Genomic DNA, 24098 nt, shown 5'->3' with positions numbered 1-24098 from the left:
GCGGTGTTTACGTCACTCTTGCTGCTGTTGGGGGTAATTGAGATGCGCCCGCTCGTGACTGGGTAATTGTTGCTGCTCTGTGGGGGGCCCGCGCCCCTTCCAAAACGTTGTAGGGAAGGGCGAGGGAATGGTGGAGGGGAGAGGTGCTGTGCTACCGGAGCTTCTACCGCCGAGGAGGTGAGTGGCAGATACACAGTGGCTATAAAGACCCCGAAACTAACTGGCTACCCGGCTGATGGTAGAACTCGTCCACAGCATTCTCCGGAACTTGTGCAGCCGAACGTTACACAACATGCGGTACCGCTGGAAGCGACGATTGAAAATCTGTGCCAGGAACAAGACTCGAACCAGGATGTCCTCCTTTCCGCGACTAGGCAGTAGAAGTTTATACTGTAGGGTTAAAATATTTTCATGCCCTTATCTTAGAGACATTCTTATCAGTTGCAGATAGACTATAAAACAGCAGCTGTAGTGCAGAATTCAGACAACATCAACAGCAATATGATTATCATGTCCCATAAGAGGCGCTCCAAAGCTGTGACAAATTGCAAGATTTCTTGATGCAATAATTTACCAACAGCCGTATGTGTTGTAGAAATTTATTTTATGAACTTCTTATGTGCTAGCAGTTTCGACATTACATTTATGCCATCTTCAGGCCCCTGTACAATGAGTAGAACAAATGTACTATTATAAAAATATAGAACATACTTTAACAATTGACAGGTATCATGTTAACTATGTAAGTAGCTCAAAAAGACATATTGTATAACATTAAAACTGTATGTAATCTTAGATCAAATATGCTTCTGCCTATGTCTTTTTCAGCCACTCACATAGTTAACATGATACCTGTCAATTGTTAACTTACGTTCTATATTTTTTATAATATTACATTTGTTCTACTCATTGTACAGGGGCCTGAAGATGGCATTAATGCCGAAACTGCTAGCACATAAGAAGTTCATAAAATAAATTTTTACAATACGTACGGCTGTTGGTAAATTATTGCATCAAGTAATAGATGCCAGCCGTTGTCCCATGCTCCCTAATGGATCAACGAAGAAGAATTACAAGATTGGCGTTCTAACTAACACGTGAAGCTAGTCGGTTAAACAGCTTCATTTAGTACTGGTGTCAGTCAATATGTTATATACGCAAGCTACTGTAGAGTGCATGGCTGACGTTACATCGAACTAAAAGAATCGGTTTTCTATCCTATTCTGTTCGCGTGTTGAGCGCAGGAACAATAACTCTCTGTATGCTTCTGCATGTGTCCTAATCTCTTATTTTTATTCTCATGCCTCCACGCGAGATACACAATGGTGTTAGCAAAAAATGGTTCAAATGGCTCTGAGCACTATGGGACTCAACATCTGAGGTCATCAGCCCCCTAGAACTTAGAACTACTTAAACCTAACTAACCTAAGGACATCACACACATCCATGCCAGAGGCAGGATTCGAACCTGCGACCGTAACGGTCGCGTGGTTCCAGACTGAAGCGCCTAGAACCGCTAGGCCACACCGGCCGGCAATAGTGTTAACAGATTGGTTGCGCAGTTTCCTTCAAAGTGAGGATCTATTCATTTTATCATTTGCCTCAATAATATAAAATGTCTGACAGATAGCATAACAAGTTTTAAATTTAACCTAAAATCATTTCTTCTGGATAATTCCTTCTACTGCGTGCACGAATGTCTTTTTGAAAATTGGTAGCCTCTAAAACAAAAAAAGAAAATAGTTTTTATGTGTAGGTGCATGAATAGGACTAACATTAATCATGTATACATATCGTGTATGCTCCACATCAGAATAAATAAGTGACTGCCCAAAAGGCTTTCGCAACAATTACGTTGTCTCCCTTCCACGGATTTTTGTTTGAACTGATACCTAGACCTTACAATCCTAACACTGTATTTCGGAATTCTTTCACTGTCTGTAGTGATACCTACTAAATAAGGGTTCCAAACACAGTCTACATGACCGTGCTAAGGTACTAAAGTTGAAATTAATATTTGTGTGTCAGTACTAAATCGTAGTCAAAGGCAGATTACAATATACTACTAAGTTTCACATTTGCAACAGTAGTATACTAATTGTACTGCATTATATGGTTGAGTACAGTACATTCAGTATATTATTATTGTACATACTGAAGCTTACTAATTGATTACAACCAGCATGTGACAGTGGTGTACAAATTATACACATATATGGATTTCAACTTATTGTCTGAAGATGGTAACAGAGACCAGTAGAGGATAAAGCAGTACAGGATAAATTTAATTCAGCAGCTGAAACAGTTAATTACCATATGATTCCAAAATTATGTGTTACCAAGTATTATTTATTTATTCAACATGGTCCGTTACATTGTAGTATTAAATGTTAGAAGACTAACTTAAAATGTTATATGTAAAACTTTAGATTAATACAGACCACACAGGTACATCATACTCCTTAATTTTTCAAATACAAAATTAGAATATATCATGAGTTACCTACTACCTTAAAATCTCACATTTATATCTGCATATACAGATCTTTGTCTTCAAGTTATTTCAATTTCATTTAGCATGGAAGGACACATGTTTGTAGTTTTCTTATGTCACACAATCTAATAAATGTCAGTGATTGTATGAATTACAAATATGTTGGCATTCTTGCGTACGACCAAGTTATTCAAGATGTGTATGAATTTTTCATTCCAACCAAAGAACTCTCATACAACTGAGAATCTTAGCTATTTGTAGAGGTTCTAAAAATCAGTTGTTAGTTTACGATTTATTAATGGATCATGTTCGCCATTTCCATAAAGCGCCCTTCTCTTTATTTAAATTACCACAGGTTACTAGGGGGTTGTCAATATTTTGGTCTCCTCCATTACATGTGCAGAAGATGTCATTGGTTCTCTTGAGCCATTTGTAACAGGCTTTCAGTTTAGTATCTTATAAAGTTCGGTGACAGTGGTAGGTACATTGTTATGTTACTGTAGTAGTTACTTTTTTTGATCGTTTTGAATGTCATGAGCTCAATTCCAAACTATATATTTTCCCAGGCACCATTTCTTGGTTGTTCGACAGCAGAGGAAAACCCACTGATGTTACTGAAACGCGGGTGAAGAAAAAAAAGGTTATGTTCTGCTCATGGCAGACTATTTGTAAACATAGAAGCATTATGTTGTTCTACCCATTATTCGTACGTTAGCAAAAATACTTCTGGATGTGTGACTTCATCTCTCTGTAAAACGCCTCAACATTAATGACTTGTTAGAGTGACGATATACGAGGTGTGACGATAAAGTAATGAGACTGATGTGAAAAAAAGTTGCTTACCGTTTTAGTCAAGTTTATTATTGTCTCCTTCGAAGTACTTCCCTTCTGACTGCACACACTTTTTTCCTGCACCTTCTGACACTGATGGTAACATTTCTGGAACTCATCTTCTGTAGTATCCTCCAAGACCCTCGTCTTAGCGTTTTGGACATATTGTATTGTTTGAGAATGGTGTCCCTTGACCGCCGTTTTGACTCTTGGAAATAGAAAAAAGTCGCACGGAGCGATATCTGGTGAATAAGGTGGCTGTGGTAGAACTGAAAGTTGTTTTGAGGTTAAAAATTGCTGTACTAACAGCAGTATGGGATGGCGCATTATCTTGATGCAGAATCCAATTATCAGCAATGTTGGCATGGGCACGAAGAACTCTTTCACGAAGTCTTTCTATAATTTCTTAGTAGTAATAATGGTTAACTGTTTGTCCAGGAGGCACCCACTCTTTACGAACAATTCCCTTGGAATCAAAGAAGCGGACAAGCATGCATTTCACTTTCGACTTTGACATGCAAGCTCTTTATTGGTCGTGATCCCTTTAAGCACCATTGCGAACTTTGGCGTTTTGTCTCTGGATCGAACTGAAAAAACTAACTTTCATCACTAGTGATAACACTGCTCAACAAATCTGGATTGATTTCAGTTTGCTCTAACAGATCGGCTGCCACATTTTTCCGTGTTTCTCGCTGTTGTGGTGTGAGATTTTTGGGGACAATTTTTGCACAAATCTTTCTCATACCAAGATCTTCAGTTATTGTCAGACAAACCGTTTCTCGATTGATGTTCAGTTCTTCTGCAATCATTTTCACGGATAATCTTCGATCAGATCGTACGAGTTCACACTCCCTGGCCGAGTTGACATTCGTCCGTGAGGACGATGGTCGCCCACTGTGGTCTTCATCTTCAACATTCGTTCTGCCTTCACTAAACATTTTATGCCAACGAAAACCTTGATTTCTTGACATAACTTCCTCTCCAAAAGCCTTCTGAAGTTTAGTGTAAATTGTCGTCGCGTTTTCACCCAAAACGAAATGGCACACAGTTGCACAATATTATGCAGTTTCATTTCCGTGACGTGAGACACAAATACATGTTAACTTATTACAGCACAACTCACAACTGAGCAGTTGCATTGATGTGCCGCTTGGACTAGAAGCAGCTTATATGCCAAGGACAAAGATATTATGCCTACACAAGCCTGCAGGGATGCCACATGCTGCAAAGAAAATCAATCTCCCGTCTGTGAGGTTGATGGTTGTCCACTGCGGTCTTCATATTCAACATTCGTTCTGCCTTCACTAAACATTTTATGCCAACAAAAAACTTGAGCTCTTGACATAACCTCCTCTCCAAAAGCCTTCTGAAGTTTAGTGTAAATTGTCGTCGCGTTTTCACCCAAAAAGAAATGGCACACAGTTGCACAATATTATGCAGTTCCATTTCCGTGACGTGAGACACAAATACATGTTAACTTATCACAGCACAACTCACGACTGAGCAGTTTCATTGATATGCCACTTGGACTAGAAGCAGCTTATATACCAAGGTCAAAGATATTGTGCCTACACAAGCTTGCAGGGTTGCCACATCTTGCAAAGAAAATCGGTCTCATTACTTTATTGTCGCATCATGTACGCTCATATGCTCACGTGTAGTAGAGTCTTGGTCATACCGACTGCACCTGCTACAGAATCGCCCATTTGATGGTATGAGAGTAGATTACTTTTTCGTTCCATAGATCCAAGTTGAGGAGATCCTCGTGGATGTGGAACATCTGTTTTTTTTTTAAGCTGAAATAACAGTACTAATAGTATGAATGTATACAATACATTATTTGTTTCTATTAAAAAAATTCGTGAATGGAGCAGAAGGAGTTGGCCACTAGTCAGTCTTTCAGGCTCCTTTTCAACTGATCTTTATTTGTAACTAAATTTTTTATGTTTGCTGGCAAATTATTGAAGGTGAGTGTTCCTGAGTAGTGGACCCCCTTTTGAACTAAAGTAAGTGCTTTTAAGTCCTTGTGCAGATCATTTTTTTCTTAGTATTGTATGTATGAACTGAGCTGTTTGTTGGAAAAAGAGATATATTATTTAGGACAAATTTCATTAAAGAGTAAATATATTGAGAGGCAGTAGTTAGTATACCCAGTTCTTTGAAGAGGTTTCTACAGGACGTCTGTGAATTTACTCCACAAATAATACATATTACACGCTTTTGGTCTCTGAAAACGTTTGTTTGACTTGAAGATTTACCCCAAAATATTATACCATATGACATTATGGAATGAAAGTAGGCAAAGTATGCAAGCTTTTTCATTTTTATGTCGCCTATGTCTGCTAACACTCGAATTGCAAATACAGATTTGTTAAGGCATTTCTGCAGTTCTGTGATGTGCTCCTCCCAACTGAATTTATTATCAAGTTGTAATCCCAGGAATTTAAGACTGTCAACCTCTTCTATCTGCTCTTCTTCATACTTTATGCATATGCTGGGTGGAAACCTCTTACAGGTTCTGAATTGCATATAGTGAGTCTTTTCGAAGTTTAATGTCAGTGAGTTGGCTTTAAATCATTTATTAATATTCATGAAAATATCATTAGCAGATCTTTCTAGAACTGCACTCGACATACTATTTATTGCAATACTTGTGTCATCTGCAAACAAAACGAACTCTGCTTCTGGCAGTTAACTGTTGAGAGATCATTAATGTACACAAGAAAAAGCACTGGCCCTAAGATGGATCCTTGTGGGACACCACATGTAATTTCTTCCCATTCTGATGATGACTGATGACGTAATTCACTAGTTCCTTGCACTGACACCCTTTGTTTCCTGTTAGCGTGGTATGACTTGAACCATTTTGCAGCATTGCCCGTGGCTCCATAGAATTCTAATTTATTTAAAAGGATGAAACTTCCTGGCAGATTTAACTGTGTGCCGGACCGAGACTCGAACTTGGGACCTTTACCTTTCGCGGGCAAGTGCTCTACCAACTGAGCTACCCAAGCACGAGTCACGCCCCGTCCTCACAGCTTCACTTCTTCCAGTACCTCGTCTCCTACCTTCCAAACTTTACAGAACCTCTCCTGCGAACCTTGCAGAACTAACACTCCTGAAAGAAAGAATATTGCGGAGACATGGCTTAGCCACAGCCTGGGGGATGTTTCCAGAATGAGATTTTCACTCTGCAGTGGAGTGTGCGCCGATATGAAGCTGCCTAGCAGATTAAAATTGTGTGCCGGACCGAGACTCGAACTCGGGACCTTTGCCTTTCGCGGGCAAGTGCTCTACCAAGGCAGGTACTGGCAGAAGTAAGGCTGTGAGAACGGGGCGTGAGTCGTGCATTGGTAGCTCAATTGGCAGAGCACTTGCCCGCGAAAGGCAAAGGTCCCGTTGAAACGTCCCCTTTTTGAAGAATTATACAAGACTGTGCTTTAACTGACACACAATATTTTCAGCGCAACGCAATCTGACTTTCAAAAATCCCTAGAAAAGAATGGCCCTGATTAACATTAACCTATACCTTTCACAAATCACTTACCTCACAAAAATCTTCGCTACTCAAGCTACTGCAATACAGCAAGCCCCACTACTGCCAGCTAAATAAAAGATTCAAACTACTGAAGGCACTAACTACTGATAGGCATAGTTAGCAAATGAAAGATTTTAATAGAGAACAAACAATGTATTTACCTTAATAGTCATAATATATATATAGCAGTTCATGACAAATTACAAAACTCCGCCATCTCTCTCCCCACATCCACCACTGCTGGCGGCTCACCTCCAACTGCGCAACGCTACGCGCTGTTCACATCCAGCTGCCGCTGCCCAACACTACAATGGCAGACAACAATGCAAACTGGCCACAGAGTGCACACAGCACAGCCAGTGATTTTCATACAGGGCGCTGCGTAACGTTGCCAATAAGAAAACATAAACAGCCTACTTACACCGTGTTCGAGTCTCGGTCTGGCACACAGTTTTAATCTGCCAGGAAGTTTCATATCGGCGCACTCTCCGCTGCAGAGTGAAAATCTCATTCTATTTAAAAGGATGTTGTGGTTCACACAATCGAATGTCTTTGACAAATCACAAAAAATACCTGCTGCTTGTAATTTGTGGTTTAATGAATTAAGCGCATTCTCACTGTAGATGTAAATAGCCGTTTCGATATCAGAACCCTTCAGGAATCCAAACTGTGTTCTTGATAGTATGTTATTTGTGGTCAGATGGTTGAGAAGGTGCCTGTACATTACCTTTTCCTAAAATTTCTAAAAAAATGCTGGCTGTGTGAGCAGTGTGTTTTGACCGTATTGTGTGTGGTGTGCTTCCAGTCGACGACGCTGGGCTCCGGCGCGGGCTACGTGGTGGAGAAGCTGACCTTCTACAACCACACCGAGTGCCGGTGCGAGGACAAGCTGGACGCCCAGATGCCGCGGGACATGGCGCTGCCGCTGCACACGTCGCGGCTGCAGCCGCCGGAGAACAGGCGCAGGTGTGTGAACGGACCAGGCCCCTCAGCCGCACGGTCCTCTTTCACTTTCTTCATCTTCGTGTTCTGCACATACGAGGGCTATCGACAAAGTACATTACGTTTTGGAATTAAAAATAAATAAAGTATTGGAATTTTTTAAATTATATACGGATGAAAGCCACACTTAAATACTACTTTTCTACATAGTTGCCATTTAAATTAAGGCACTTATCGCAGCGATGGACGAGCTCGGAAATTCCTTCGTAGTACGAGGTGCATTCAAGTTCTAAGGCCACCGAATTTTTTTCTAATTAACTACTCACCCGAAATCGATGAAACTGGCGTTACTTCTCGACGTAACCGCCCTTGCAGACGTACACAATTTTCACAACGCTGACGCCATGATTCCATGGCAGCGGTGAAGGCTTCTTTAGGAGTCTGTTTTGACCACTGGAAAATCGCTGAGGCAATAGCAGCACGGCTGGTGAATGTGCGGCCACGGAGAGTGTCTTTCATTGTTGGAAAAAGCCAAAAGTCACTAGGAGCCAGGTCAGGTGAGTAGGGAGCATGAGGAATCACTTCAAAGTTGTTATCACGAAGAAACTGTTGCGTAACGTTAGCTCGATGTGCGGGTGCGTTGTCTTGGTGAAACAGCACACGCGCAGCCCTCCCCGGACGTTTTTGTTGCAGTGCAGGAAGGAATTTGTTCTTCAAAACATTTTCGTAGGATGCACCTTTACCGTAGTGCCATTTGGAACGCAATGGGTAGGGATTACGCCCTCGTTGTCCCAGAACATGGACACCATCATTTTTTCAGCACTGGCGGTTACCCGAAATTTTTTGGTGGCGGTGAATCTGTGTGCTTCCATTGAGCTGACTGGCGCTTTGTTTCTGGATTGAAAAATGGCATCCACGTCTCATCCACTGTCACAACCGACGAAAAGAAAGTCCCATTCATGCTGTCGTTGCGCGTCAACATTGCTTGGCAACATGCCACACGGGCAGCCATGTGGTCGTCCGTCAGCATTCGTGGTACCCACCTGGATGACACTTTTTCCATTTTCAGGTCGTCATGCAGGATTGTGTGCTCAGAACCCACAGAAATGCCAACTCTGGAGGCGATCTGTTCAACAGTCATTCGGCGATCTCCCAAAACAATTCTCTCCACTTTCTCGATCATGTCGTCAGACCGGCTTGTGCGAGCCCAAGGTTGTTTCGGTTTGTTGTCACACGATGTTCTGCCTTCATTAAACTGTCGCACCCACGAACGCACTTTCGACACATCCATAACTCCATCACCACATGTCTCCTTCAACTGTCGATGAATTTCAATTGGTTTCATACCACGCAAATTCAGAAAACGAATGACTGCACGCTGTTCAAGTAAGGAAAACGTCGCCATTTTAATTATTTAAAACAGTTCTCATTCTCGCCGCTGGCGGTAAAATTCCATCTGCCGTACGGTGCTGCCATCTCTGGGACGTATTGACAATGAACGCGGCCTCATTTTAAAACAATGCACATGTTTCTATCTCTTTCCAGTCCGGAGAAAAAAAATCGGAGGCCTTAGAACTTGAATGCACCTCGTAAAATTCGGCCGCCTGCGCCTTCAACCACGTGGTTACCTCTTCTTGAAGCTGTGCGTCGTCATCAAAACGCTGCATAGCCAACCACTTCTTCATTGCTGGGAATAAGTGGAAGTCGCTCGGTGCCAGGTCGGGACTGTACGGCGGATGAGGAAACAACTCCCACTTAAAAGATTCGGGAACTTCACGAGTGGCATTTGCCGTGTGGGCCCGGGCGTTGTCGTGAATCAGCTAGATCTTTGAGCCCAACTTTCCCCTGCGCTTGTTTTGTATTGCTCTTCTGAGGTTGTGCAGAGTTTGGCATTGGCACCTTGCATAGGTTGCATTCATCGTGAATCTCTCGCCGAGCACAAAGTCTCAAACGACTGGGAAAATAAACACGCAGGTGACTCCAGTAAATGGGAAGGGTAAAAATACAGACACGCGATATCCCTAGCTTCTCTTTGCTACAGAATCCTCGAACATATTGTCAGTTCGAATATAATAGACTTTGTTGGGACTGGGAAGCTTATGTCCACCAATTAGCATGGTTTTAGAGAGCATCGCTCGTGCGGAACTCAGCTTGCCGTTTTCTCACATCATGTACTGAGAACTATGGATGAAAGGCAACAGCCAGATTCCGTATTTCTAGATTCCGGGAAGCATTTGATACGGCGCCCCATTGCAGGCTGTTGACGAAGGTACGACAAGCGTGTGGAATAAGTTCACAGTTATGTGAGTGGCACGAAGACTTATTAAATAATAGAACCCGGTTAGCCGAGCGGTCTAACGCACGGCTTTCCGGAGTGGGAAGGAGTGCCTGGTCCCCGACACGAATCCGCCCGGCGGACTTGCGTCAAGGTCCGGTGAGCCGGCCAGTCCGTGGATGGTTTTTAGGCGATTTTCCATCTGCATCGGCGAATGCGGGCTGGTTCCCCTTATTCCGCCTCAGCCATACTATGTCGGCGATTGCTGCGCAAACAAGATCTCCACGTACGCGGACATCACCATTACTCTACCACGACAAGCATAGGTGTTACACTCGTCTAGTGTGAGACGTTCCCTTGGGGGGGGGGGGGGGGGCGCACCGCACGATAACCCTGTGGCGGCGGAGGGGCGGACTGCGGTAGTCGTCGTGGGGTTGAGGACCACTGCGGCTGAGGCGGGGACGAAGCCTCTCCGTCATTTCTAGGTCCCCGGTTCACATACATACACACATACATACATGTTGTCCTCGACGGCGAGTATTCATCAGAGAAAAAGGTATCATGAGGAGCACCCCAGGGAACTGTGATAGCACCGCTGTTGTTCTGTATACTAATAAATGATTTGGCGGACAGAGTGGGCAGCAATTTGCGGTTGTTTGCTGATGATGCCGTGATGTACGGTAAGGTGTCGAAGTTGAGTGACTCTAGGAAGATACAAGACGACTTAGAAAACATTTCCAGACGGTGTGATGAATGGCAGCTAGCCCTAAATGTCCAAAAATGTAAGTTAATGCGGATGAGTAGGAAGATCAAACCTGTAATGATCGGGTGCAGTATTACGAATGTCCTGCTTGACACAGTCATCTCGTTTAAATATCCGGTCTAACGTTGCAAAGCGATATGAAGTGGAAGGAGCGTAAGAGAACGGTGGTCGACTTCGGTTATTTGGGAAAGGTTTAGGGAAGAGTAGTTCAGTTATAAAGGAGACCGCATACAGGATGCTGGTGCGACCTTTTCGTGAGACCTGTTAGACTTGAATCCATACCAAGTCGGACTGAAGGAAGACATCGAAGCAATTCAGAGGCGGGCCGCTAGTTTTGTTAGCGGAAGGTTCGAACAATACGTGTTACAAAGATGCTTTATGAACTCAGATTGGAATCTATGGCGGAAAGGAGACGATCTTTTCGAGAAACACTATTGAGAAATTTGGAGAAGGGTCATTTGAAGCTGAGTGCGGAACGATTCTACTGCTACCAGCATACACTGCACGTAAGGACCACGAAGATAAGATACGAGAAATTAGGGTTCATACGAGAGCATATATACAGTCGTCTTTCCTCGCTCTATTTGCGAGTGGAACAGGAAAGGAAAGAACAAGTAGTGGTACAGGGTACGCTCCGCCATGTACCATACGGTGGCTTGCGGAGTATCTATGTAGTTGTAGATGTAGATGTAGACGTACGTTGTAAAGACATAATAACCTGGCCCTTATCTCTGCAGATGTCGCAGTGATGGTGGAGACAACGGTAATTATGGGGACTCCGTTGAAAACAGTCAAAGCGCGACAGGGGAAATGCGCTTCGACAGCTGAAGCCTACACACAAAAGTCTAACTAGTGTAATTCTTATGCTACAGCTAGGAAGTCTACTAACTATCAAAGTCAATACCTTCTCACTAGAGGAAAAAAAAATCAGCCAAAGCAAAACAAATCTGACCACAGGCCTGCCAAAATGAAACATCACAGAAGAAAAAAGGTTTAAAAAGTTTTGAATTAGCATACAACGTAGATTACTGTGATACTGCCAAAGTAAAATAAAGAACATGCGTTAGTCAGGTCAAAATTATGTGTCGATCCCCTGAGAACCTGTTCACCAATATTAACTACAATGAAATTTTCTTCGCCCTTCTTCGCGTCTTTCCAAAGCTCGTTGTAAAAGCAGAATAAACTGATGTAATATGAACTTCGAGCAAGAAATTTACTGAGAGACTCACATCATCTCCTATCTCTTATAAGCTCTGCACAGACATAATTATCATAAAGATACGAAGATGTCATAGGAAAATGTTATTTCTTACCTCTCTGCTGTTGAATCGACACTTTTGTGAAGCTTCTTGACAGGTAAAATGTTGCGCAGCCCTGCGATGAATCCGCACCCTTGTTTTTATCGGGCAATGACTGGGCTCTGTAGAAATGATTGCCGACATAATTTCGCAGGTGCATTTCATACAATGCATCTCTGCTGCTGTCTACATGACTGAGAAGCCCTTCTCTGTACCTCCTATATTGCTCAGGAAAGTGGCTTAATACCAATCTAGGCTTCCTATGCAGAAAACTGAGCGCTCCATCATCATGGATAAAATTGTCGCTAAATTAAACTATAGTTGCATTGAAGTGACAATAAGGGTAATGTAGCTGATGATGATAAACAGAAGGCCGAAATTCTAAACCTAGCTTTCAAAAACTCGTTTACGGTAGATGATTGCAGCACCATTCCCCCTTTCAATTATCGAACAAACGAAAGGATGGCTGACATAGTGTTTAGTGTATCTGGGATTGTAAAACAGTTAAGATCCTTAGACGCCAGGAAGGCATCTGGCCCAGACGGTATCCTCGCAAGATTTTATGTTGACTATGCTACAAATATAGCACCATTCTTATCCGTCATCTATCAGAGATCATTGGAACGGCAAAAAGTTCCACGGGACAGGAAGAAGGCCCAGGTCATAGCTATCTATAAAAATGGTAGAAAATCGGACGCATATAATTACCGGCCAATATCACTGACATCGATTTGTTGTAGAATCATGGAACATATTTTATGTTCAGACATAATGACCTTTCTAGACTGAGAAGCTCATCTGCAGAAACCAGCACGGTTTTAGTAAACAGCCGTCATGCGAGACACAGCTGGCCCTCTTTGTGCATGATGTACAACAGGCTCTAGATACCGGCTCCCAGGTTGATGCCATATTTATCGACTTTCGAAAAGCGTTCGACTCAGTTCCGCACTGACGCTGGCTACAAAAGTGCGCGCTTACGGTCTATCCGATGACATATGCGGTTGGATAGAAAGTGTTCTTACAGACAGGGAGCAGTATCTCGTCCTGAACGGGGTGACTTCAACAGAAACAAGCGTAACTTTAGGCGTGCCACAGGGTAGCGTAATAGTTCCTCTGATTTTTACGATTTGCATAAACGATAAACGATCTGGTTGATGGTATTGACAGCGGCCTTAGGCTGTTTGCCGATGATGCTGTAGTCTACAGGAAAGTAGTATCACACGAAAGTTGTGAACAAATCAGTGAGGAGTTGCAGAAAATAAGTGCGTGGTGTAATTACTGGCAGTTATCTCTCAACATTAGTAAGTGTAACCTACTGCCTATAACAAGGCGAAAATCCCTATTAATGTACGAGTACAAAATAAATGCCCAGTCTTTGGAAGCGGTAACGTCCGTCAAGTATCTGGGTCTGACTATTTGAAATGATCTCAAATGGAACTATCAGATTACACAAATAACGGGTAAGGCGAACTCTAGATTGCGGTTTATTGGTAGAGTCCTGAAGCGGTGCAGTTCTTCAACAAAGGAAATAGCTTACAATACATTAGTTCTTCCAGTCTTAAAGAGTATTGTCCGTCTGTATGAGACCATTACCAGTTGGGCTTGATTCAAGAGATTAATAAGGTCCAAAGAAGAGCGACATGATTCGTGACTGGTACATTTAGCCATCGTGAGAGCGTTGCGAATCTCTTTGAAAGTTTGGTGTGGGACACACTTGCAGATAGACGGCGCGCTAAACAGAAGGTGCTGCGCACTAATTTCCCAAAGCCGATCTTCACCGACGACGTAGAGCATATATTATCACCACCAACTTTGAAATCGCGCAGTGGTCACCATTCAAAGATAAGGGAAATTAGAGCTCGTACCGAGGCGTCCAGACAGTCGTTTTTCCCTCGCGCGATCAGCGAGTGGAACAGAGGGGGGGAAATATGACTTTGGCGCGAATTGTGCCCTCCGCTACGCACCGCTTGGTAGTTATCGGAGTATATATGTAGATGTAGGTAGATGTGGATGTAGATGTAGAAGTGAAATCAGTTGCATATTCTATTCTGCAGATCGTGAACGCATAAATGTGTCTCTAATACTTCTGGAAAATCAAGGTTTATCTTCACTATTACAACCATTTTCTGTTGTTATTGAACATCATCAGCCACAAGGGCTTCTTTAACACAGCATGTGTGTGGATAGACACGTGACGTCCCATCCCAATCTACGTTATGTCAAAAACACGATCAGGACACCGGAACTCAACACAAAAAGTTTAAACACTGATCAGAAGATCCATTGTCTTGGTAACGTAATAGTAATCAGCACTGAATCTGTGGAGACAATTGTTCATAGTTAACCTTCTGAACCACGACTCCTACGCCGACATTGTTGTCATTATTGGCATTGTCGCAGCAACAGACAAATCCACAAGTTTGTATTTTGGATACGATGTCATTAAATGGCTGAAAAGATCACTAGCTCACCCAGTTCCAGTTCAGGTCACCTATCTAACGGCTTACAGGGAGAAAAAACTGATTTTCAGTATTTGATAGAATTATTAACCGAATTTTAAAGTTTTAGAAAGCTGTCATAACCAATTTACTGAGAGGTGTCATCTTACTTTAAAGGTTTAATACTTATAGTGTTAAATCTTTAAAGTAAGATAAGTCAAGTATTGAAGTTAGAAACTGTGCATACGCCTTGAGACAGTGTAAAACACACACACACACACACACACACACACACACACACACACACACTGATCACAGTTTACTTATACTCCAGGATTTGAGAATGACAGCACTTGGCCTCTTATATATGTGTACATAATTTCACACCTCTATAAAACTTTTACTCCCCGATTTCCCCCACGAAATAATCGACGGAAAAGAGTTCTTTTCTTACCACATTTTCGCTGTTCACGTAGTAAGAGTTCAGCATCTGTTACAACGTTTTAATTTATTACTTTTTCTCTTCTAGCTCCATTTGTTACACATTTTGCAGACGCTACTCGCATATACTACTACATCTACTTGCAAACTTATATTATTGTACGACACGTAGTTCACGAAATATGCCAGCCTAAAAATTGAGCTGCGTCAAAAACTAGTTGTTTTATGCAAGGGAAATTGGTGCTTTTAGTAATCAGGGATGGGGGATTTACTGGTACTGCTCTTCTGAACAATCTTTAAATACTGTGTATTGAGTTCTGTTGTCCAGTTCATGTTTCTGACGTTATGTACACTGAGACGGACGTCACACATGTTCTGTTACTGACAAACTACTTGTGCCTGATGATGTCATGTAACAGCCGAAACAGATAGCAATAGTAGAGGTTTTCGCAGCAGCTGACGGTGGTGGAGCATCATTTCTGACAAATACCCGAAAGAGTGAGGTGCCACCTGTTGTAAACGTTTCTCTCCTTATTGGAAAGTTAAGCTAGGCTGCGGCAAGCTGACACCTTTACCCGCCAGATCTATGATGCGTCTGTAGTAACCACACTGTAGAACGGACGCCAAATTCCAACCTTATTTCCTCTCGACGACGAGAACCTGCGGAGGTAGAACAAAGTGCTCTCTGACGCGCCTGACGAATGGGACATTCTATTCCGATCCTGAGTGAACACTAAGCGTTCCTCAGTCTACAGAGCTTCTCGTGTACAGGAATGCTGCATCGAAGGTTCTGCCACCCATCACAGTCAGCACGTACGTCCATTAAGGCTACTTCACGGCCGTGGGTGGAGACGATTAACTGGGAGTGTTCGACGCAGTCGGCAGGTTGGCCTATGCAATTCCAGAATATAATGCAGAGGCTACCAGCCCTGTTCCAAACAAGGCCATGAACAATTTATTCCGTTAAATAGAAGTGGACGGAGAAGGACATAGCACTGCCTTCTGGGCGTAACCTCGCACTGACCAAAAGGAGAAGTTACTGCCTTTAGTACTGCTATGTGTAACCTATTCGTCTTTTCGTAAACGTTCTCTCTGTTTCGACGAATTAGCTCTTTTCTTTTGCTGGATGCCTGTGATGAGTCATGGCATATTATCAGTAAATATAAATCCGTCAATAAGTAGGCTACAGCTAAACTTGTCCTGCTCTGTCTCCTAATCCTTACGGTTGCCTTTAGTTCTTGATAAGATATTTCTTTCCCGGGAGTTGGAAAGAATGTATAAAATCACTTTAAAAAATGAAAAAAATTGAAAGCAATACCATGCAATGATAAGATGGAGTAGATGATGTGATGGTTGATATGATAATGCGAAAGTCGAAATACGGTACTTCGAGTGGACATTTCCTCAGTATTATTGGGATCTTAGGGAAAGTAAGACATGAGAACTACCTGGAGTGCAAGATATGTTCAAAAAATGGTTCAAATGGCTCTGAACACTATGGGACTTAACATCTATGGTCAGCAGTCCCCTAGAACTTAGAACTACTTAAACCTAACTAACCTAAGGACATCACACAACACCCAGTCATCACGAGGCAGAGAAAATCCCTGACCCCGCCGGGAATCGAACCCGGGAACCCGGGCGTGGGAAGCGAGAACGCTATCGCTGCAAGGTATGTGACACAGGGAACGTACCCTTTGACTTCAAGAAGAATGTAATTATTCCAGTTCTAAAGAAGACGGGCACTGACAGGTATGGTTGTTGCTGAAGAATAAGTTTAATAAGCTATTGGTTGCAAAACACCGACACAAATTATTTTCAGAAGGACGGAGAAACTGATACAGGCCGACATAGGAGAATATAAATTTACGTTCCGGAGAAAAATAGAAACACACTAAGCAATACTGATCTCAGGACTTATTTTAGATGATTTACCAAAGAAAGGCAGAGGCACATTTATGGCAGCTGTTCAGGAAACGAAAGACTGCAACTTGCAAAGGAACCAGAGTGTAGTCATAACGCCGAAGGACGTAAAATGAAGGCACTGGCTGAGAAGGGAGTGAAACAGGGCTGCTACCTATCCCCGCGTTACGCAGTCTGTACGTAAAGCGAGCAGTAAAGAAAATCAAGGAGAAATTTTGAGAAAGGAGTTAAACTTCAGGTAGAATAAATAAAAACTTTGAGGTTTGCATATGACATTGTAGTTACGTCAGACACTGCAAAATACTTGGAAGATCATTTGAACGGAATGGACAGTGTCTCGAGCAGAGTTCACAAAATAAACTCCTACAAAACGAAAACAAGATTATTGAAGCGTAATTGTGAAAGGTGGCTACACTGTGCCACTGCGCCAGAGAGTGCGCCAAAGAGTACTATTAAGCCGCCTCCACAGTGCGTGTTAAGAGTTCATAGCAGTCAGTGCTACCAGAGAGCTCGTAGAGGACAGTGTGTGTTAAGAGTTCGTACTGAGATGTACTAGTGGTCACTGCTTGTCGTGAAGTCGGAGTAAGATGTTGTAGTAAAGAGTGTTGTTCCTTGTCTTATGCAGTGATTTGATGGGAGAGATAGCAGATGTTATTGTAATGAGTGCATTTCGTCAATATATGAAGGTAAAATTTATAATGTTCCTTTATTAGTTGTGTATCTGAAATAATGTGTCACTACAGGTTCAGTCAACAAAGCATCTGGCTTGTGTTCTTGGATTAGAGTGTAATTGTGATTTTTTTGCGTAATTATAGTTTTTCTAAATTTCTTTTGTCACGTCAGTATAATTGGTATCAAAATTCTTGTCTTGTTGGAAAAGAACCGTGCCAGATGTGGACGTTGAGTCACACTCCCACATACAGAACAGTTACATTTGTGCTTGGATTTTGTAGGTTTTATAGTTGCTGGGGACTTAATTAATTAATTGTGTTTACGAAAATTTTCTTAAACAGTTACAAAAGTATTTTCAATCACATAAATTTAAATAAGCCCCCATGCACGTGGCGACCCTGCCAGGATCGTCCCTTGGAATTGTTCTGATTGTGAAATTGTAGACTGTAGTATTGTTGTAGTAATTTGTAGTTTATTAATTGTAGTCTATTTTGCATGTGTAGATTTGGTAATTAGCATTCTTCTAATGGTATTTTTCAAAATTTAATTTTTATTGCCTTGTATATGCGTTTGACGATTTAGTGCAATTATTTCAAGTGTTCGATTGATCGTGTTTGAGGGAGTCATTGCATCAGAATGGTATTGTTGAGATAGAGAGTCATTGTGTGTAGGTTTCGTACAGTGACGAATCTTTTGTATATTTTGTAAATGATTACGCGATCAATGAAAAAGGCGAAAATGATGAATAGTGAGAATGACGAAATTGTTGACATGGCGAACTCGCCAACAGAGGAAAACAGTATGATGGATAATGAAGTGGAAAACAATGTAATAAGTCGGGAAAATAGTCCGGAACCATTTCAAAATTTTTCTCAATCAGAAAATTCACAGAATACGAGATCAACGATAGAAGATTCTGAAGTAGTATCGAACACAGATAGCCTTACAGCTATGACGAAGGAAACTGGTTTTGCGGGAAATGTTAGGCGCGAAAAGAATTGCGAACCGGTTACTATGGAGCAGTTGATGAGTGCAATATTAAATTTGGGATCACAAATAGAAAGATTTGGAACTGAGATGGAAGCAATGACAACATGGTTACGCTCACAAAGAGGGACAGCTTTCAAAAATACGAATGATGAATCAAAGAAAGAAATTAGAGAAGAAGTACAACCGATTTTAGATTCTCACAATAATAGCGTAATTTCAACAGAAGTCAGACAAGAGGAACAGGGCAGAGAACAGGAAGAAAAAGATCGCGTGATAGTACAGAAATTTTCAGAGTTAAATTTACAACGTGCAAACGATAAGAAAGAAATATTTGAAAGAATCGAGGAATCCGTACCAAACGACAGAATAAATAATCTAACACGACAATATGAACAGTTATCTACCAAATGTGTCAATACTGAAACCCGAGTCGCGACATTTACAGAAGACGTAAATAAAGTGAAAGAACAATTAAGTGACTCATCGGAAAGAGTTGAGGAGATCTCAGATAAATTGACAAGTGTTAGTTTAGCAGAAGGGTTTGAAGAAAATAATTTGTTTCATTTACGGGATGCAACAAGAGAGCGCCAGGCGCGCGAATTTAACAATAATCGACATTCGGACTGGGACAGACGCGGTAGGTCTTTGTCGCCACGGGGCGAAAACTTTGGCTATAAACACTTTTTGACTGTCCGGAAATTTAAGATCTTCCGTTATTGTAAGAATGAGATACATCCATGTTCATGGTCAGGTCAATTTATGTACGCACTTCCGCCAAAGTTGCCATTAAGTCACAAACTTGAAATTATGTGCAGTTATTAATGTCCTCAGGGGATTCACTACTCTAAGTGAATATGTGCCGTAGCGAGCATAGGGCCCCGAGCTGTAGTGGTGCTATTTCCCTTTTAGTTTTCTGTACCGCTGCCTACTCTTTTACTATTCTTTGCATCTGTCAAAACAACTCTTCGACTATCAATCTATCTAGTGAGTAAGTGAACAATAACCGAATATGACTAATTGTACCCAAAAGTGACTTTGGAATTTACCGTTTGGACTTAACTATATTTTCTGCTGCATTCATTCGTCGTCTAAATGAAATTTTACCTGTTTATCTTCGTGACAACATTACTTCTTATGTTGACGACATTCTTATTGTTAAACGTTCTTGGAGTGAGCACAACAAAATTTTGGATTCATTATTACGTATTTTTGCACGAGTTGGCATGACAGTGAACTTGGAAAAATCAGAATTTGGTCGTTCTCAGATGAAATTTCTCGGTCACATTATTTCTACAGAAGGTATTCTTCCTGATCTAGAGAAATTAGACGCTATTCGTAATTATGCTGTTCCTACCACAAAACGTGATGTTCGTAGTTTTCTTGGTCTCTGTAATTTTCTTCGACGCTTTGTTAGATTGGACGATTTGGCCACACCTCGTTTTTGCGATCTATCTGGAAAGTTCTTTTTAAACGAAAATCGGTCGACAACTCCGTTTGGCTAGTTTGTATTCCTGATGAGTGGGTTAATAAGCTGATTTGGTATACGCATCTCAGTTATGCACACTTTGGTCCCCGAAAATGCTTTCACAAATTACGAGAAAATTGTTACTTCAATAATATGGAAAAACGTATTCGATCTGTTCTTGCCAAATGTAAATTATGTCAAATGGCTAAGCCTCCAACGATTTCTCACAGAGCACCGTTGTTTCCCATCATTCCAGCGAAATTAAAGGAGATGGCTGCAGTCGATTTGTTTGGTCCAGTGGTTCGTTCTACTAATGGTTTTGCGTACATTTTCGTAGCAGTGGAATTGACGTCAAAATATGTGTGTTTTACACCTTTACGCAAAGCAACAGCTCGTTCAATATCTAACGCTTTCATCAAACATTTTCTTAAAGAAGTTGGTCATGTTGACAAGGTTATATCAGATAATGGATCACAGTTTCGTTCTAAAGTTTGGCTTCGTACTCTACAGCGTCGTAAAATTAAACCAATCTTCATTTCACTTTTTCACCCTCAATCTAACGCTTCAGAGAGATGGATGAAGGAAATCAATAAATTGTGCCGTCTTTATTGTCATCAGAATCACAGAACTTGGGATCAGTATCTTCATATTTTTCAAAACATTCTGAATGAACTTCCTAATGACTCAACTTCTTTACCGCCTCTGTTGATATTAAAAAATAAAGTACCAACAAATCGCATTTCTGAAATCGTTCCTTTTCCGCCTTCACGGAAACTGCGGCATTCTGAAGTTGTCAACCTGGCTCTACGAAATATTGCATCTGCGGCTGCTAGAAGAGAGAAATCAGCTAAACGTCCTGGTCGTTTAAAAACTTTTTCAGTTGGTCAAAAGGTATTAATTAAGTCCCACCGTTTGTCTCACAAAGGAAAAGGCTTGTGTCGCAAATTTTTTCTGCTTTATAACGGTCCATACAGAATTCGCAAAATTATACATGATAACACTGTTGAAGTAGAAACTCTTAAATCTCGACGCTCTAAAGGAATACATCATATATCAAACGTTAAAATTTTTGTGGAATGACATACTTGTGAGAAACTAACAGCTACATGTAAACACGCGGAGAGTACAAGGATACCGCGCTGTGTTTTGGCGGCGGCACATACTCAAAGCAACAGTGAAGTCTGCGCGCCGCACAAGGCAGTCGTTGACCGCGAACAATAGCTTCCTACGTCACGCGCCCACAGCTGATCGAGCGCTCAGTGCGAATGCACTGACAGCCGTAAACAAATACACAGTCTAATTTCTCCGACTAAATTCTGTATAAAGCTATAAGGACTTGTTGAATTGTGTTATTAACATTCAGTATTTTGCAGGATACGGTTGTATAAAATATTTAAGACCTTCAGGTAAATTCTGTGCGTGTCCGACGTTAAGACGACTTGCTATCGAGAAAATTTCAGGAAGAATGTAATTTCGAAGAAGAAAGTAATAAACTAAAAAAAAGGTAACTATTAATTGAGTTCATTTTACAGGTAACCTATTTCCACTTAGGTACGTACTTTAGACGTAATTTGCTGCTCGCGATTACGTGATTCATGCTTTGTGCTAATTTTATGTTCTATGAATTTACGTGTGAAGCGACGCGCTTGCGCACATTTACTGATTTTGACAATTATTGATGAATGAACAGGGTTGTAACTTGTATATATTATGCATCGCTTGGCTGCACTGCTATTTCACTGATGTCATATTTTTTAATTATGTGCCTGCTGTGCTTATTTATTTAAATTATAATTGTAACCTGATTTATTGTGCTGACTGTGATTATGTATGTAAGTTATACTTTTTGGATTTATCTGCTTGCGCATCCATGTTTACTTGCTAAGATGACATATGAACATTTATTTGCTCAGGCTGATATGATGCTAATGACTTGTTTATTACGTAAGATATATGTTTACTGCTATGCGTATGGATTACATATTTATACATTTCTGTTTTGTTGCCATAACTGCTCTTTAATTTGGTGTATAGAAATGCTGAAATACTGTGTATAAACATAGAGTTTAGGTCACACTATTGGATTAATTATAGATTGTTCGCTTGGCAGAGCCTCGTTGTAGGAATTGTGCTGCATCCACTTGTTGACATTCTGTTCTTTACTGGTATATTTACTCGCTATTGCAAGTTTTGCTTACGCTCAGTGTCTTACATTTTTAAGATAAAAAAATTAACTGCTATCATTCGACGAACGACATTAGTACAAGAAAGTCATAGAAGTCACATGAGCTGAGGTTTTATGGAAGCTGTATAAATTTATGCAAATAGGAAGGAGGCTAACGACATGACAGACCGAAACTAGGTTTAGACCATTAACAATTATTAGGCTGCATTTTTCGTAAGCAATTGAAATAGGAAGTGACACTTGACACAAAAAATACTCCACATGTTTGCTTCTGCTATGATTCTTGAAGTGGGTACACACTGTGAAATATTATGATCATTCACACTCCGTAATCGTACTTAATTACTGAGAGTTATTCGAACTAAGTCTGTTAGAGGTCAGGTATGCATTTCTTTTATTTAATGATGGACAAGGAACCAAAATGTATCTTATAATTTATAATGAGTAGAAAATTTGGGTCAGATGGATTACACAGAGGTTGTGTGTTGGCAATGTGTCTTCAGATTGTATGAGATGATGAGGTTTGCATTAGGATTTTATCTGTACTTGTTCAAGGAGACTGACTAGAGGAAAGAGTTGTTATGGAAGTGAAATGATATTGGTGCTGAGGTTTATATGTAGCGACGTATTATTGAGGTATTGAGAGTATATTAAGTTGTTGATTATTGGAGTTTTTGTGGACAAGAGGTAAGATAAATGATATTGATGATAAGAGTTATATGTATCGACGTATTGAAGAAGTATTAGTGACGTATTGAGATTATGTGATGCTGTTGATTATTGGAGTTTTGGTGTATAAGAGGTAAAGTAAGTGAGGAGCATATTTTTTTTGGTTGGTCTTATGGAACAAAGAGGATGAAAATAGCAGACTAGAACACTAAAATAGAAGGAAGATAGTCTATACACACACTTTGTTAAATCACTAAGCAGTATATACTTTTTTTTGGAGAGAGGAAGTAATTGCATATCGTGGCTCACTGACAGTTGTTCAGCAACAGTACATTTGATCTGGCTTGGCAAACATTGGTCTTGACATGATGACTATGACGTTGACTAACTATTATTGACTGTTATACATTGCTGCCAGTACTAGTTGATACACATGATGAACATCAGATTTTGACAGAATTACATTTACACAATTAACACTATTCAGTTACACAGTAGTACTTAATGTGGATGAGAGATGAGTGAGTGTGTTCTGTGTGTTTTCCTTTACTAATCCTACCCACCTATCTCCTAAATATTATTTTATTTGTTTGTAGTGGCTTGCACTGACACCCATGAATATTATAGGTTTACTGGTATTTGTGTATTGTCATAGTTAATAGGATAATTATCTGATATCATTTGTGTGTTTGTTGTGATTTGTATGTTACTGTAAAAGCATCTGTATGTGCATTCAAACTATTGTTCATGCCTGAACTGTCTGATTAGTGAAGATAAATATTCTGAACTGTTACCTGCACTTTTCAACATGATGTGTAACATTTAGTCATGTTTAATTTCTGCTGATGAACTGTGTGATCAGTGTTAGTGAATTTTGTCGAACTGCTTCTGCTGAGAGATGTGACTTTTTGCTGTTTGCACCTACTCAATATTGCTGGGTGCCACTGTTAGAACTGTTTCTACTGAAATGACGTTACTTCGTGCTGTCTGCACCTACTCAACATTGCTGGGTGCAACTGGTGGACTGTTTCTGCTGAAATGATGTTGCTTGCTGGTGTCTGCACCTGCTCAATATTGCTGGGTGCCACTGATGAACTGTTTCTACTGAATTAATGTGACTTGTTGCTGGGTGTACCTGCTAAACTTTACTGGGTGCAACTGATGGACTGCTTCT

General features: G+C 41.0%; 1 protein-coding gene across 1 annotated transcript in view; it reads left to right on the top strand.

The window, feature by feature from the left end:
• LOC124619602 overlaps window positions 1–24098 on the top strand; it is a 1257865-nt gene that overhangs the window by 1198209 nt on the left and 35558 nt on the right. Inside the window, exon 4 of the mRNA XM_047146104.1 lies at window positions 7669–7829. Coding sequence (XP_047002060.1) covers window positions 7669–7829 — 161 coding nt within the window. The remainder of the gene's footprint in view (window positions 1–7668; window positions 7830–24098) is intronic.

This window comes from Schistocerca americana, chromosome 6, assembly GCF_021461395.2.
Source record: "Schistocerca americana isolate TAMUIC-IGC-003095 chromosome 6, iqSchAmer2.1, whole genome shotgun sequence".
Taxonomy (NCBI): Eukaryota; Metazoa; Arthropoda; class Insecta; order Orthoptera; family Acrididae; genus Schistocerca; species Schistocerca americana.
This window is presented reverse-complemented; position numbering and strand designations above follow the sequence as displayed.